General features: G+C 44.8%; 1 protein-coding gene across 17 annotated transcripts in view; it reads left to right on the top strand.

Moving 5' to 3' along the window:
- LOC129811789 (bridge-like lipid transfer protein family member 1) overlaps nt 1-16,119 on the top strand; it is a 148,432-nt gene that overhangs the window by 130,738 nt on the left and 1,575 nt on the right. For all 17 annotated transcript variants that reach the window (XM_055863402.1, XM_055863410.1, XM_055863415.1 and 14 more), the window contains 11 exons: nt 4,478-4,618; nt 4,834-5,079; nt 5,344-5,497; nt 7,668-7,825; nt 8,052-8,241; nt 8,416-8,633; nt 8,783-9,034; nt 9,128-9,331; nt 9,437-9,631; nt 9,818-9,952; nt 11,486-11,645. In XM_055863402.1, the coding sequence (XP_055719377.1) occupies nt 4,478-4,618; nt 4,834-5,079; nt 5,344-5,497; nt 7,668-7,825; nt 8,052-8,241; nt 8,416-8,633; nt 8,783-9,034; nt 9,128-9,331; nt 9,437-9,631; nt 9,818-9,952; nt 11,486-11,645 (2,053 nt within the window). The remainder of the gene's footprint in view (nt 1-4,477; nt 4,619-4,833; nt 5,080-5,343; nt 5,498-7,667; nt 7,826-8,051; nt 8,242-8,415; nt 8,634-8,782; nt 9,035-9,127; nt 9,332-9,436; nt 9,632-9,817; nt 9,953-11,485; nt 11,646-16,119) is intronic.

Genomic DNA, 16,119 nt, shown 5'->3' with positions numbered 1-16,119 from the left:
CACTGGCTTTATCAATAAGTGCATCGAGGACGTCGTCCCCACAGTGACTGTACGTACATACCCCAATCAGAAGCTATGGATTACAGGCAAAATTTGCACTGAGCTAAAGGGTAGAGCTGCCGTTTTCAAGGTGCAGGACTCTAACCCGGAAGCTTATAATATATCCTGCTATGCCCTCCGACGAACCATCAAACAGGCAAAGCGCCAATACAGGAATAAGATTTAATCGTGCTACACCGTCTCCGACACTCGTCGGATGTGGCAGGGCCTGCAAACTATTACAGACTACAAAGGGAAGCACAGCCGTGAGCTGTCCAGTGACACGAGCCTACCAGACGAGTTAAATCACTTCTATGCTCGCTTCGAGGCAAGCAACACTGAGGCATGTATGAGAGCATCAGCTGTTCTGGACAACTGTGTGATCACACTCTCCATAGCAAGACCTTTAAACAGGTCAACATTCACAAGGCCGCTGGGCCAGACAAATTACCTGGACGTGTGCTCCGGGCATGTGCTGACCAACTGGCAGGTGTCTTCACTGACATTTTCAACATGTCCCTGATTGAGTCTGTAATACCAACATGCTTCAAGCAGACCACCATAGTCCCTGTGCCCAAGAACACTAAGGTAACATGCCTAAATGACTACAGACCCGTAGCACTCAGGTCCGTAGCCATGAAGTTCTTTGGAAGGCTGGTCAAGGCTCACATTAACACCATTATCCCAGAAACCCTAGACCCACTCCAATTTGCATACCGGTCAAACAGATCCACAGATTATGCAATCTCTATTGCACTCCACACTGCCCTTTCCCACTTGGACAAAAGGAACACCTACGTGAAAATGCTATTCATTGACTACAGCTCAGCGTTCAACACCATAGTACCATCAAAGCTCAACAGTAAGCTAAGGACCCTAAGACCAAACACCTCCCTCTGTAACTGGATCCTGGACTTCCTGACAGGCAGCCCCCAGGTGGTGAGGGTAGGTAGCAACACATCTGCCACGCTGATCCTCAACGCTGGAGCCCCTCAGGGGTGCGTGCTCAGTCCCCTCCTATTCTCCCTGTTCACTGACGACCGCATGGCCAGGCACGACTCCAACACCATCATTAAGTTTGCAGACGACACAACAGGGGTAGGCCATCACTGCCTTCACTGCCTGGTACTGCAACTGCTCGGCCTCCAACCGTAAGGCACTACAGAGGATAGTCACTGGGGCTAAGCTGCCTGCCCTCGAGGACCTCTACACCAGGCGGTATCAGAGGAAGGCCCTAAAAATTGTCAAAGACCCCAACCACCACTTGCCATGCTACCGCAAGCGCATGGCAAGCGGTTCCCGGGGCGCCAAGTCTAGGACCAAGACCATCTAATCAAATGGCTTCCCAGACTATTTTCATTGCCCCCCCCCCCCCCCTCTTTTACACCGCTGCTCCTCTCTGTTACCATCTATGCATAGTCACTTTAATAATTCTACCTTCATGTACATATTACCTCAACTAACCAGTGCCCCTGCACATTGACTCTATACCAGTACCCCCCCCCCCCCCCGACTCCCTAACAGGTAATCAAATGGCTACCCAGACTATTTGCATTGTGTCCCCCCACCCGCCAACCCCCTCTTTTACGCTGCTGCTACTCTCTGTTTATCATCTATGCATAGTCACTTTAACTATTCCTACATGTGCATATTACCTCCATTAGCCCGACTAACCGGTGCCCCCGCACATTGACTCTGTACCGGTACCCCCTGTATATAGCCTTGCTACTGTTATTTTCACTGTCATTTTACTGCTTCTTTTTTTATTTCTTTACTTATCTATTGTTTACCTAATATCTACTTTAATTTGAATTATGGAAGGTAACCGTGAACGAACCAAAAATATATTGTCTTTATACATTCATTTTAGGAGAAGAGGGATTCAACTTTATATATATACAGTGCATTCGGAAAGACCTCTTCCTTTTTTTCCACATAATCGTACGTTACAGCCTTAATCTAAAATTGAGTAAATAAAACATTTTCCTCACCAATCTTCACACAATAACCCATAATGACAAAGCGAAAACTGTTTTTTGTATTTAAATAAATGACAGAAATACCTTTTATTTAAGTATTCAGACCCTTTGCTATGATATTCGAAATTGAGCTCAGGGTCATCCTGTTTCCATTGATCATCCTTGAGATGTTTCTACAACTTAATTCAGACTTAAGAGTCCACCTGTGGCAAATTCAATTGACTGGACATGATTTGGAAAGGCACACACCTGTCTTTGTAAGGTCCCACAGTTGACAGTATGTGTCAGAGCAAAAACCAAGCCATGAGGTCGAGACAGGATTGTGTTGAGGCACAGATCTGGGGAAGGGTACAGTATGGAAGGTCCCCAAGAACACCTGTGGCCTCCATCATTCTTAAATGGAAGAAGTTTGGAACCATCAAGACTCTTCCTAAAGCTGGCCGCCCGGCCAAACTGAGCAAGGCCTTGGAGAAAGGCCTTGGTCTGAGAAAGGCCTTGGTCAGAGAGGTGACCAAGAACCGGATGGTCACTCTGACAGAGCTCCGTGAGTTACTCTGTGGAGATGGGAGAACCTTCCACAAAGGGAAATGGGGATACCTAGTCAGTTGTACAACTGAATGCCTTCAACTGAAATGTGTCTTCTGCATTTAACCCAACCCCTCTGAATCAGAAAGGTGTGGGGGCTGCCTTAGAAGGACAACCACCTCTGCAGCACTCCATCAATCAGGCCTGTATGGTAGAGTGGCCAGATAGAAGCCACTCCTCAGTAAAAGGCACATGACAGCCCGCTTGGAGTTTGCCAAAAGGCACCTAAAAGACTCTCAGAACATGAGAAACCAGATTCTCTGGTCTGATGAAACCAAGATTGAACTCTTTTGCCTGAATACCAAGCGTCACGTCTGGAGGAAACCTGGCACCATCCCTACGGTGAAGCATGGTGGTGGCAGCATCATGCTGTGGGGATGTTTTTCAGCAGCAGGGACTGAGAGACTAGTCAGGATCAATGGAAAGATGAACGGAGCAAAGTACAGAGAGATCCTTAATGAAAACCTCCAGAGCGCTCAGGACCTTTAGACTGGGGCGTAGGTTCACCTTCCAACAGACGACCCTAAGCACACAGCCAAGACAAAGCAGGAGTGGCTTCGGGTCAAGACTCAATGTCCTTGAGTGGCCCAGCCAGAGCCCAGACTTGAACCCGATCGAACATCTGTAGAGAGACCTGAAAATAGCTGTGCAGCGATGCTCCACATCCAACCTGACAGAGCTTGAGAGGATCTGCAGAGAAGAATGGGAGAAACACCCCAAATACATGTGCGCCAAGCTAGTAGCGTCATACCCAAGAAGACTTGAGGCTGTAATCGCTGCCAAAGGTGCTTCAACAAAGTACTGATTTAAAGGTCTGAAATACTTACTTAAATGTGATATTTCAGTTTTACATTTCTTATAAATTTGCAAAAAAAATGTAAGGCCTGTTTTTGATTTGTCGTTATGGGGTAATGTGTATAGATTGATCAACAACAACAAAAATATTTTAGAATAAGGCTGTAACGTAACAAAATGTGGTAAACGTCAAGGGGTCTGAATACTTTCCGAATGCACTCTAGTTTACCCAATAGCAGTTTTTCATTTTAACATGGTTGGTCCATTTTGTAAACATTTTACGAACAGAATGACAGGGTCGGGATGAGAAGCTTCGTTTCCAAAAGTTCCAAGCAGTTAAAACCATACATTTTTGAGACCGGTGTAACCAAAGCTGTGTTGTATTCATTAGGTATGTCGTAGCAAATTTTCAAAGATTCATTACAAGCTCAAAACATTTTAACAAAAATGACAGCTATTGGCCTCCCGAGTGGCGCAAGGCACTGCAGTGCTAGCTGTGCCACTAGAGATCCTGGTTCGAGTCCAGGCTCTGTCGCAGCCGGCCGCGACCGGGAGACCCATGGGGCGACGCACAATTGGCCCAGCATCGTCCGGGTTAGGGGAGGCCTGCAGGGATGTTCCTTTCCCATCGCGCACTAGCGATTCCTGTGGTGGGCCGGGTGCAATGCACGCTGACACGGTCGGCAGGTATACAGTGTTTCCTCCGACACATTGGTGTGGCTGGCTTCCGGGTTAAGTGGGCGTTGTGTCAAGAAGCAGTGTGGCTTGGCTGGGTTGTGTTTTGGAGGACGCATGACTCTTGACCTTCGCCTCTCCCGAGTCCGTACGGTAGTTGCAGCAATGGTACAGGAATGTAACTACCAATTGGATACCATGAAATTGGGGAGAAAGGGGGGTTCAAAAAAAGACATGACAATAACCGTGGCTAATCGTCACAGCCCTACATCCAATATAGTTGAGTATTTTGGATGTGACTGTATATCTTGTCACTAAAGCTGATCCATTTTGATCAATTAATTCCCCTCCACAGAAACTTGGATTCCTGGACAACTTTGAGTGTTTTTTCTCTCTCTTCTCAGCTGTGTGTGACATTGGCTCGGCCTCCTTCAAGTATGACATGCGGAGGCTAAGTGAGATCCTGGCCTTCCCCAGAGCCTGGTACCGGCGCAGCATCGCCAGACGCCTCTTCCTGGGAGACCAGACCATCAACATGCCAACAGGTTGGGATGTTGGGAAATACACACCTCCTTAATAGGCCTTTGCACACTTATGGCTACATTTTCCTCATGCAATAATTGATCAACATTTTTACTCTGTTCCCTTTCAATCTCCAACTCTGCTAATGTCGGTCTCTTTAAAACAGTATGCATTTTTCCCAAACCTGTGTTTACATTTGAAAATATGCCCTTTACCTCAACCTGCTTCTCTCCTCCAGCCTCAGGTCCTGCCACCCCGGACTCTGTAGAGAACATGACCCAGCACCTGTCACCAGAATCCAGCCGTAAAGCCTACTGGAGGACCTGGGATGGTAGCACTGGGCAGTACATGCCTCAGTCCCCCAACGTGTTCTCTGACCACTCCACTGGGAGTAATATGTCCCCTGGGGGCCTGTCCTCCCACCTCAAGTCCCCAGCCCCCGGACGCACCAGGAGCGTCTCTGATTCCTCCGCCCCCAGAAGAGGTACCAGCTCAAAAATGAGTGCTCAACAGCATCGAGGAACGACACGATCGGATTAAAGCGGTGTTAATGCTGTTATTTTAGCTTAGTGTAGAGATTATTTTCACAACGTAGGCTTAAAATGCAGTAGGAATAATGAATGATTACTATATCCCTCATTTATACTTGAGCTAGTGTGACACTTTTAGATTATGATTAACTCTCTCTAATTTAGACAAATAGCTTTGGGGAGAATGACGTTACATCATACATTTCCCTTCCATATAGATTCTGTGACCAAGACGTCCACGCCGTCGTTCAATAAAAACGGCAAGGCAGCCGGCCCCCAAGGGACCCCGTGGGAGACACTAGTGGTGTTCGCCATCAACCTGAAGCAGCTCAACGTCCAGATGAACATGAGCAATGTCATGGGCAACAACACGTAGGTCTCCCTTTTTCCCCTCCCACCCAACACACTATACTCTATCTCCAGGGCTCTCCAACCCTATTCCTGAAGATCTACCATCCTGTAGGTTTAAGCTCCAACCCCAGTTGTGACTAACCTGATTCAGTTTATTTACTAATTAATTATAAAAAATCAGGTGCGCTAGATTAGGGTTGGAGTGAAAACCAGCTTCTGGAGAGGCAATAAAAATATCCGGGGAGATATATTCCCGATGTTCAGATGAAGGGAATTATATAGTCTATAATGCACACCACAGCAGCACTCAACTCAGAGACCGGTGTGTAGCTTACCGTAGCTGCTGGCAAATGAAAGCCGTTTTGGCATGTGTTAAAAAAAAGCGGGGGATCCCAGTTTTACATTGCAATTATTCCTCTACTCCTTCAATTTCGTTATTTGCAATTGTTTTACAAATGCATTTTTACAACCGGAGTTTCAAGCATGGTTTAGGCGCAGCTGCACAACAGAGCTCTTAAAGGGGCGCAATGTCGTCTTGAAAGGGCAGTGACATACTTTGTAATAGAAACAAACCAAAAATTATTATTATTTCAATATTCATAATAAAATAATAATCATTAAAAAAAAATACAAACAGGATTTTGTGTCAAATGGGGTAAATGCAGATAGACAAACCCCATGCTTCAGCCTAAAAACTCAATTGTATAGCCACTATGCTTCATAAGTTGGGCTGCAGGTGATAATGCTTATTGCTAATAGCACATCTGATAATATAGACCATGCATAGGCTATATGCATGGTCTAATATGTTAAAATAATTGTAACATAATTTTTACCAATATGTTATTGGGCTCGTTTAGAACTATTTTTCAGATGGTGTTAGCATAATTTTATTTTCATACATTTTGGAGTAGAATATCCTTTTAAAAAGTCAACAGAGCTGAGCTTCTCAGTCCTTTTAAATAGGACTCCAGGTAGGACCCTGGAACCCCTAAGCAAGGGGACTGAAATTGGTCAAGCTCGCCGTTTATACATGTACAAAATTATCATCTTTCCCTTAACCTCTTAGATGTAAAGTCCTCTGTTTAAGGGACTTGCATAGTTCTGCTAGTGTGACGTGGGATGTGAAATCTCAAACCACTTGACTGGGATGTCCCTCCTACCATTTAATTCGCTCTTCTGACTGTCCATCAACTCCTGGTTGAACCCAATGTCACAGCCACTGACAAAGCACATGCCTGCAATCCTTACATCCTAGCGTAGCAGGAGATAATGGTTTCATGACTGTAGCACATTCAGCTCTTGATTTATAGCCATGAATCTAAAATAATTAATAGATTTTAAACAAAAAAAACACTTTCTGTTTGTCATAGACAGACAATATTAATATGAGATGAAAGGCAAGTTCCTAATGAGTTCAGGGAGATGGGGGCAGACGTTTTGATCAAGAGAGACCTTTCGAAAATATGCACATTTTCTCTATCACTAAACATACAAATATGTATTTTACAGTTATAAGGTGAAATATTATAGTTAGTCGTTTTATAATTTGATTATACTACATTTAGAAAGTATATAAGTAATTTCAAGCCTTATTCGTACAGTTTTGTTGAATAGGAAATACATTATATTAAATATTTCATATTTTTATCGTATTTGTACTGTGTACTTGAGCTTGTGTCCTCATGATAAATAATTCCATTTTTGATTTACATTTAACTGGTTTAAGGTATGATGGCCATGACTTTGTTACATGAAAGGGGAGGTTAAGCACATGCCCGGATCACCTGTCCTGGTAATCCGTCTGGCCCCACAGCCTTGTGAATGTTGACCTGTTTAAAGGTCTTACTCACGTCGGCTATGGAGAGCATGATCACACAGTCAAACCCGGAACAGCTGATGCTCTCATACATGCCTCGGTGTTGCTTGCCTCGCAGAGAGCATAGAAGTGATTAGCTCGTCTGGTAGGCTCACGTCACTGGGCAGCTCACGGCTGTGCTTCCCTTTGTAGTCTGTAATAGTTTGCAGGCCCTGCCACATAAGACGAGCGTATCTGTATCTGACGACCTATATAAAAACTGAACAATTCTACATATAACCCTTAACAAAACAATGCCTCCTAGAAAGCAGATGTTACTTATTCATGAGGAGGTGGGTGGAACTGTTTCCCTTTGCTCTTTTTTACCTCTAGTTGGACCACCAGTGGGCTGAAGAGTCAGGGTCGTCTGTCAGTGGGTAGTAACCGAGACCGAGAGATCAGCATGTCCGTGGGCCTGGGTCGTTCCAAACTGGACTCTAAAGGCGGCGTGGTGGGGGGCAACATAGATGTCAACACCCTGGAGATGGTCTGTAAGTACAGGGATGATAAATAATGTATTAAGCCACTGGCATGTACTGTTTACTTTTTGTTCAATTCCAAATACATTGTGATGGATGTCAAAGATTGTAATCTAGCCTCGGGTCTTGGCGTTTAAATGATGAACACATTCAGCTCTAACTTAAACATCCCTGTCATACTAGTAGAATTTGACAGGGAGATCTCTCTGCCGCACCTAACAAAACATGTTTGTTGAAGCACACATCTCGGAGCACCCCAACCAGCAGCCCAGCCATAAGATCCAGATCACCATGGGCTCCACGGAGGCCCGTGTGGACTACATGGGCTCCAGCATCCTCATGGGCATCTTCAGCAACGCAGACCTGCAACTCCAGGACGAGTGGAAGGTCAACCTGTGCACCGTTGAGACCAGCCTATCAGAGAAAAGGTAGATAAGCTAGCCTACTAGAGAAAATGTATAGCCAAAACCCCTGTGGCTACATTCTTGTCTGTTCTCATTTTCTGACCATTTCTCACTCACTCCCTCTTTTTTTCTATCCCATTGCTCTCCCTTTCTTCCTCTATTTCACCTCTCTTTTTACTTATCCTTTCCTCTCTCCAGTGAGATTTTTGTCCACGGTGACTTGCAGTGGGATATCTTCCAGGTGATCATCTCGCGCTCCACTACCCCCGACCTCATTAAGATCGGGATGAAGCTGCAGGAGTTTTTCACCCAGCAATTTGACACCAGCAAACGAGCGTTGTCCACATGGGGTCCAGTCCCCTACCTGCCCCCGAAGGCGCCGGTCATCAACATCGAGAAAGAAGCTGCAGAGCTATGTAAGAATCCGTTATCACTGGTTTCCTGGGTTTCTTTTGGTTTAGATCGGAATGCTCTTTCCCCTGCTCCTCCCCTTTCCTCTCTCTTTCGTCCCTCTCCTTCTATCGTCATTGCTCCTTTTCACTCTCGTCATTGCTCTCTCTCCCAGACATGGATGCAGCGCACCATCGTCACTGGCCTGGGGTTCTGAAGGTGATCGCTGGATGCCACATCTCCCTCTTCCAGATGCCTCTCCCAGAGGACGCCGTGCAACTGGGTGGCTCCATGAGTCTCCATGGCAACCACATGACCCTGGCCTGCTTCCATGGGCCCAACTTCCGCTCCAAGTCCTGGGCTTTATTCCACCTGGAGGAGCCCAACATAGCCTTTTGGACCGAGGCTCAGAAGATATTGGAGGATGGTAAGGATTTCAAGAGACAGAGAGGGGGGGGATGTGGGCTAAAGCAAGTCACCAAAATACCTCTAACCTCAACCTATTTTTTTATCCAATCAGGCTCCACTGATGACTCCACCTATATCGTGCAGACGTTGGATTTTCATCTGGGTCACAACACCATGGTAACCAAACCCTGCGGCGCACTAGAGAGCCCCATGGCCACCATCACCAAAATCACCCGTCGCCGGCACGAAAACCCCCCTCACGGAGTAGCCACAGTCAAAGAATGGTTCAATTATGTGACTGCCATGAGGAATGAGGGTAAAGCCTTCTAAATTCTACCAATGTTATATACAAGGTCTCCTGTTTCCCTTGACCCAATGTACTCAAGACGCCTGCCTCATTCTAATGTATCCTGTTCCCCAGAGCTATACCTCTTGCGGAACGTGGACGCCAACAACACAGAGAGTGGGGCTGCCGCCAAGAGTTCCAGTCTGCTAAGCAGCTTCCGAGGCTCGTCCAGCTATAACCACGAGACAGAGACCGTCTTTGCCCTACCCAGGATGCAGCTGGACTTCAAGTCCATCCATGTTCAGGATCCCGATGAACCCTCCTTGACTGGTAGGCTCAGTTGGTATTCGGTCCACCAGTATGAACAGACCACAATTAGCAATGGTATATATTTAGGGGCAATGTTGTTGTTGAAGTCCACTTGTATTGTCCTCCAAGAATATTTTTGTCATTTTCAGTTTGTTCCCATTAATATATCTTTGTTGGAATGACTCTATTGTTTCCCCTCTGTTTCAGACTCCAACAGTAAGCCCAAGGTGGAGTGCAGCGTGGTGACTGAGTTCACAGACCACATATGTGTCACCATGGATGCCGAGCTCATCATGTTTCTGCACGACCTGGTCTCTGCCTACCTGAAGGAAAAAGAGAAGGGTGAGAGCCCCTGAAATGTTAACAATAGCAGCACACTATATGTAGCAAACCAGAACGATTAACTGTACTTTACATGATAACTTTATATATACTGACCAAAAATATATATGCAACATGCAATAATTTCAAAGATTTTACAGTTCATATAAGGAATCAGTCAAACATGCCTAATTGGTGACATGTCTGGTGAGTATGTAGGCCATGGAAGAACTGGGACAAATTCACAATTCCAGGAATTGTGTACAGATCTTTGCGACATGGGGCCGAGCATTATCATGCTGAAACATGAGGTAATGGCGGCGGATGAATGGCATGACAATGGGCCTCAGGATCTCGTCACGGTATCTCTGTGCATTCAAATTGCCATATATAAAATGCAATTGTGTGGCCTCCCGGGTGGAGCAGTGGTCTAAGGCTAGCTGTGCCACCAGAGACTCTGGGTTCGAGCTCAGGCTCTGTCGTGATGGGTTCTGTCGCCCAGCCTCTGTCCCCATGGGGCGACGCATAATTGCGTCGTCTGGGTTAGGGAGGGTTTGGCCGGAAGGAATATCCTTGTCTCATCGCACACTAGCGACTCCTGTGGCGGGCCGGGCACAGTGCACGCTGACCAGGTCGCTAGGTGTACGGTGTTTCCTCCGACACATTGGTGTGGCTGGCTTCCGGGTTGGATGTGCGCTTGGTTGGGTTGCGTTTCGGGGGTCGCATGTCTCTCGACCTTTGTCTCTCCCGAGCCCGGACGGGAGTTGTAGTGATGTGACAAGACAGTAACTACTAACAACCAACAATACCACGAAATTGGGGGGAAAAGGGGATAAAAAAAATGCAATTGTGTTTGTTGTCTGTAGTTTATACTATAACCCCACCGCCACCATGGGGCACTCTGTTCACAACGTTGACGTCAGCAAACCACTCGCCCACACAACGCCATGCACGTGGTCTGTGGTTGTGTTGCCGGTTGGACGTACTGACAAATTCTCTAAAACAACGGAGGTAGAGAAGTTAACATTAAATTCTCTGGCAACAGCTCTGGTGGACATTCCCGCTGTCAGCATGACAATTGAACACTCCCTCGAAACTTAAGACAATGTGTGGCAATGTGTTGTGTGACAAAACTGCACATTTTAGAGTGGCTTTTTATTGTCCCCAGCACAAGGTGTAATGATCATTCTGTTTAATCAGCTTCTTGATATGCCACACCTGTCAGGTAGATGTGTTATTATCTTGGCAAAGAAGAAATTCTCACTAACAGTAAACTAATTTGTGCACAACATTTTAAGGAAATAAGCTTTTTGTGCATATGGAACATTTCTGTTTTTATTGGGGTTTTTTCAGCTCATGAAACATGATAACTTTCGCTGCTAACTTTATATAGAAAAAAATAGCAATGTAGGTACAACTAAAATATCATTGAAGCTAAATTAAAGGTGCTCTTTGTTTTAGGAACTAGTAGTCATAGAAGAACATGGAGAACCAAGGCACTCTATAGTTTGACACAAACTCCCCCCCCCCCCTTCCCTGTTCCCTGGTCTGCAGCCCTTTTCAACCCTCGGATGTTTGCCACTCGGCCTGGCCAGAAGAGCCCGACAGCCCTGCATGATGAGAACTCCACAGACAAGGAGGAAGGCATCAACTACACCACGGTGGACTGGAGAGAATTCATGTGCAACACCTGGCACCTGGAGCCCACACTCCGGTAAACCAGACCCAAGCCCTCAGACCAATAATATATGCCACTGTGCAGACACTTTTTGTTAACTCGAAATGACACAACGACAAGGTTCCAGTTTAACAAAGTTTACTATACTATTCGAACACACTACAAGGTAGCCATTCCACTCAAGGCTAGGTCCATCAACAACAAGACTTCCTGCGCAGGTGCACTCTTGACTGAGTGATAGCCCCGTAATAACAGAAATATAGGGATACTTAAAACATGAACTTAACAATCTCCCCTTTTCTTTAAAGACAAATAATCAACAACGTAATTAAATGTCCAAGTATTATTCAAGTTCCTCATTACAAATGGGTTGTGTGACAGTTTTTATTAGTATTACTCAAGCTGCTACTTTCCATTACTGAGAGCCTGTAGGAGCAAAAGACCGGATGCTCCTTTTTTAGTCAGACAGTCAACAAGCTGTTCCTTTGTGGTCGACCACAGATTCTCTGCTTGAATAAGTTCCTTGATGCTGCTAATCTCAAGACAAAGTCTTTTCTCTGTGACAGACTTGGTTGACTTCACAACATCAATTAATGAGTAGTTGTCAGTGACACAAACTACAGGTAGAAAGTGCCGTTTTGTCTCACCAGTGGTAAGCTCTGAGAACAGAGTTGCAAGAAAGATAGCATTGTCAATTCCATCCAAAAGAGCAAGGGTTTCTCCAGCAAGTGTGCTTCGGACAACCCTTCTGATCCTTTTTGACTGCCAACAGATAGGTGAGAATCTTCCTCCTTCACCCATTAACACAACTAAATGTCCACCTTGTGTGCCTCCATCTGTAAGGTTCCCTAGCGAAGCATCACTGAAGACAACTAGTTTCAAAGAGTCATCTTTTCCAACATGCTGAAACTTTAAAGTCACTTGTTGTGATTTCAGTTTACGAACAACTTTGTTCGCCTCATGAATGGTTTGTACAGTGGCGTGTTTTGTGTTAGATGCCAAGTTGCAACCATCAAACATTACATCAGGTCTACTTTTTCTCGCAGCCCATAAAATTTGTCCTATCTTTGACCTCAATTGATCAGCTTCAATTCCACATAGAGGGGAATTCCTTTGTACGACTCTTGAAGAATCCATGTGAATGGGTTGAAGATTCTTGATATAGCTCTCCTGTTGCATCAGTATTGTTCCATCAACTGTAATAAACTCTATGCCACCATAACAAAAATTATCATGCTCCTCACGGCCAACCTGGAAAACAGCTTTGAGGTGTGGAATCACAGTTGTTGCAAAGGTCTGTGAGCCACCCCAGATAAAGTCATCAACATGACAGGCAAGCACTCCAGTCACATTGCAGTCTTGATCAAGCCAATAGAAGACTGCAGGATCCGCATGTGACATTTTTCCACCTGTATTCAGCATTGTTGCCTTGACTTTGTTGTACCAGTAGAGTGATGCATCTGCCAGGCCATACACACACTTTTTTAGTTTCCACAGTGTTCCTTCACTTTTAGCTTCAGGCGGAGGTTGGATGTGAACGTTCTTTGACAGCTCTGGTCCCTGCAAAAATCCAGATTTGATGTCTATGGAATTAAGTTTCCATTTTTTCTGGCAGATCACTGACATCAGCAATCTGAGTGACTCTGAGGCGCATGTCGGTGAGTCTTTTGGGAGTTGTTTAGCAGCCAGCTCCTCAAAACCTCTAGCCACTAGACGTGCTTTAGGCACTATTCCAGTTAAGGATTCTTTAAGGGTACACACACACCTTGTTGAGACGCACTTTTGGCCAATGTCTTTGACTTCCTCAGACACTCAATTTTTCCTCCAATTACTGAGCTCATCTAGCTTAGCTGAGTCAAATGACACGTCCTTTGTTTCAAGTACATCATCATTTTGAATGTCATTCTCTTTTTCTCGATTTTCCATTGGTTAAATTCTGAGATTATCTACAAGTGACAGCTCAGCTGACCCTGTTGTACCAGAAAGTGTAGCTTGTTCAGAGTACTGCAAGTTATACCAGTTCTGGTGTTTTCCTTTTGCTTTTCCTGCTCGTCCAATGACGGTTGCTGTATGTGGATTACCACTTTCTCTGTCCGTGTATTTAACAGTTTCTCCAGTGTTCAGATTGGAACAACCATGTTCTCTTAACACATGTGGCTGTTGTTGAATGTTTTCCTCATTTGAACGCTCAACAGTATTATCTGTGGCATGGTTGAAGGTCTCTGCTCCATTTTCTGTGTCAGTTTCCATATCATGTCCATATCATTGGATGCGACATCTGGTAGGTTTGTGTCTGTTACTGTGGCCTTTTTGTCATTTTCATTAGGAGACTGATTCTCAGCAACAGCCCCTCTATCTTATTGATCATTTACTTTCCGCAATCTTGAGTGATGCACCCTGACAATGATGCCTCCGTGCCTCACAAATATCACCACACCATCTTGGCCAATGACTACTCCCGGTCCTTTCCACTCTTGACAGTCAACTCGTTTGTAGTACACTTTATTTCCAGTTTCGTACTTCTCATCGGTGGGTCGTAGCTGTTTATGCAGAGCCCTGCGAATTCTCTCTGAGCACTCTGCTTCAGTGAATGCTTTTCTCGCTGCATGTAGTGCTGAAAGGTGCTGTCCCACCCATGCACTCACACTGGTCCCTTCTAGTGCTGGTGGCTTGTCAACCAGTACAGAGGGAAGATTAGGGTTCTGCCCGAACACTAGTTGGTATGGGCTGTAGCTATGAACATTGTGCATTGAGTTTTTTGCCATCAAAGACCAATCTAGGGCTGTTTTCCAGTCACATCCATTGTCTTGCTTCACTTTCAGCATGATCTCTGTGAGTGTTTGATTGTGTCTCTCCATAAGTCCATTGCTCCATGGACTGTATGCAGCAGTTGTCTTTACTTCCATGTTGAAGTTCTCTGCCATTTCTCTTATTTCATTATTATTGAATTCTTCTCCATTGTCACTGTACAATTTCTGGGGTGGGCCATGGACACTTATCCAGGAATGAATAAAGTGCTTGATGATGTCACTGGGTTTCTTTGTATTCACAATGCTTCCAGCACTAAAGTGTGTGAAGTGGTCGATTATGTGACGATACCACACACTTGGTCCTAACTCATGTAGATCTACAGCCACTGTTTCATTGTACTTGGAAGCCAGTGGCAAACCAACAGCTGGTTTGGGCTTATGTTTACTGTATTTTTGACATGTCTCACAACTGTTAACTATCTGCTGTAGAATGGAAATACTCTCATCATCATTATTCCCTGAACTGCTGAGGTATTTCTGAAGTCTGTCAACTGTAGCATGTCCAAACTGTTTGTAAAGCTTTAACAATACTTTGTGTTTTTCTTTTGTGTTCATGTTTTCTGTGACTGTCAGAATCTCCATGTGCTCTGTGTCAGTCAGAATCTCATTTTTGCATGGATGATATCTTTGTCTAAAATTTTTACATAATAGTGGCCTGAGGTAGAAAGTTCAAGAGTCACTGGTTGTTTAAACATCACTGCCTTGTCATTTTTTATGTCTAGTACAGCCTCTGCCTTCTTGAGGGAAGCTTTGCTTAATATTAAGGGAATATCTGCAGGGACCACCTCTGTTTCAATGTAACACTTTGTCTGACCAGTTTTTGCTGGTATCTTAACTCTCTTGGTAGAATGGACAATTCTCCCATCTCCAAATTTGAAAGCTCTGTTGCTTCGTGTGTCAATCATATTTTGTACTACTTCCATATTTCGTTCACTGACAGCTATCAAGCCATTTTGCACCACACACTGTCCGTGTACATGCAGTATCAATCACAGCAGATCCTAAGGATTCAACTATAAAAATCTCAGTATCAGAAGCAGATTCATTTGAAAACAGTGTAATGTTACACTGCTCTATCTCTGTGTTTACATTTTCCTCTGTTAGTTTAACTTGTTCATTTTTATGAGGACAGTCTTTAACCCAATGGTAAGTGCTTTGACAAATAGCACATTTTGATCTCCTTCCATATTTGTCCGGTGGATTTGTGCCGGGAAATGGCGCCCTCTTCTGGTTGTCTTGAGAACGTGACTTTTTGTTGCCTTTTCTCTGCTGCTCAGTGTAATATGCTACGTCACTCACTTGCATTCCATCTGTTATTGGCGCGACAGACGTCTTTTCACCCAAAATTATTTTTAGTCCCGACTTCATTGATGCAAAAGTCAGCACAGTACAAGCAGTCAAAGCTAACTGTTTCTCCCTACCATCTAGACAGGCAGTATCTAGCAACTTGAAAGCTAACACTGCATCCGGGAGAACCATGTCGTACTTGCGCATCCTATTGTACCTCTGTTCGAAGTCAATGATGTAGTCCGTCATTGCAACCGAAATATCTCTCGTAACACTGTCAAAGTTTGAATATGCCTCGTAGGCACGGTCTTTCTCTTCTTTAAGAAATACAGAATCCAGTGCTGTGATCAAAGTTCCCATACCGTCATCCTTGTTCAAATCCTCAACGGATATTTCCAGTGCTGTATCTCACG

The sequence above is a fragment of the Salvelinus fontinalis genome, chromosome 15, assembly GCF_029448725.1.
Source record: "Salvelinus fontinalis isolate EN_2023a chromosome 15, ASM2944872v1, whole genome shotgun sequence".
Taxonomy (NCBI): domain Eukaryota; kingdom Metazoa; phylum Chordata; class Actinopteri; order Salmoniformes; family Salmonidae; genus Salvelinus; species Salvelinus fontinalis.
This window is presented reverse-complemented; position numbering and strand designations above follow the sequence as displayed.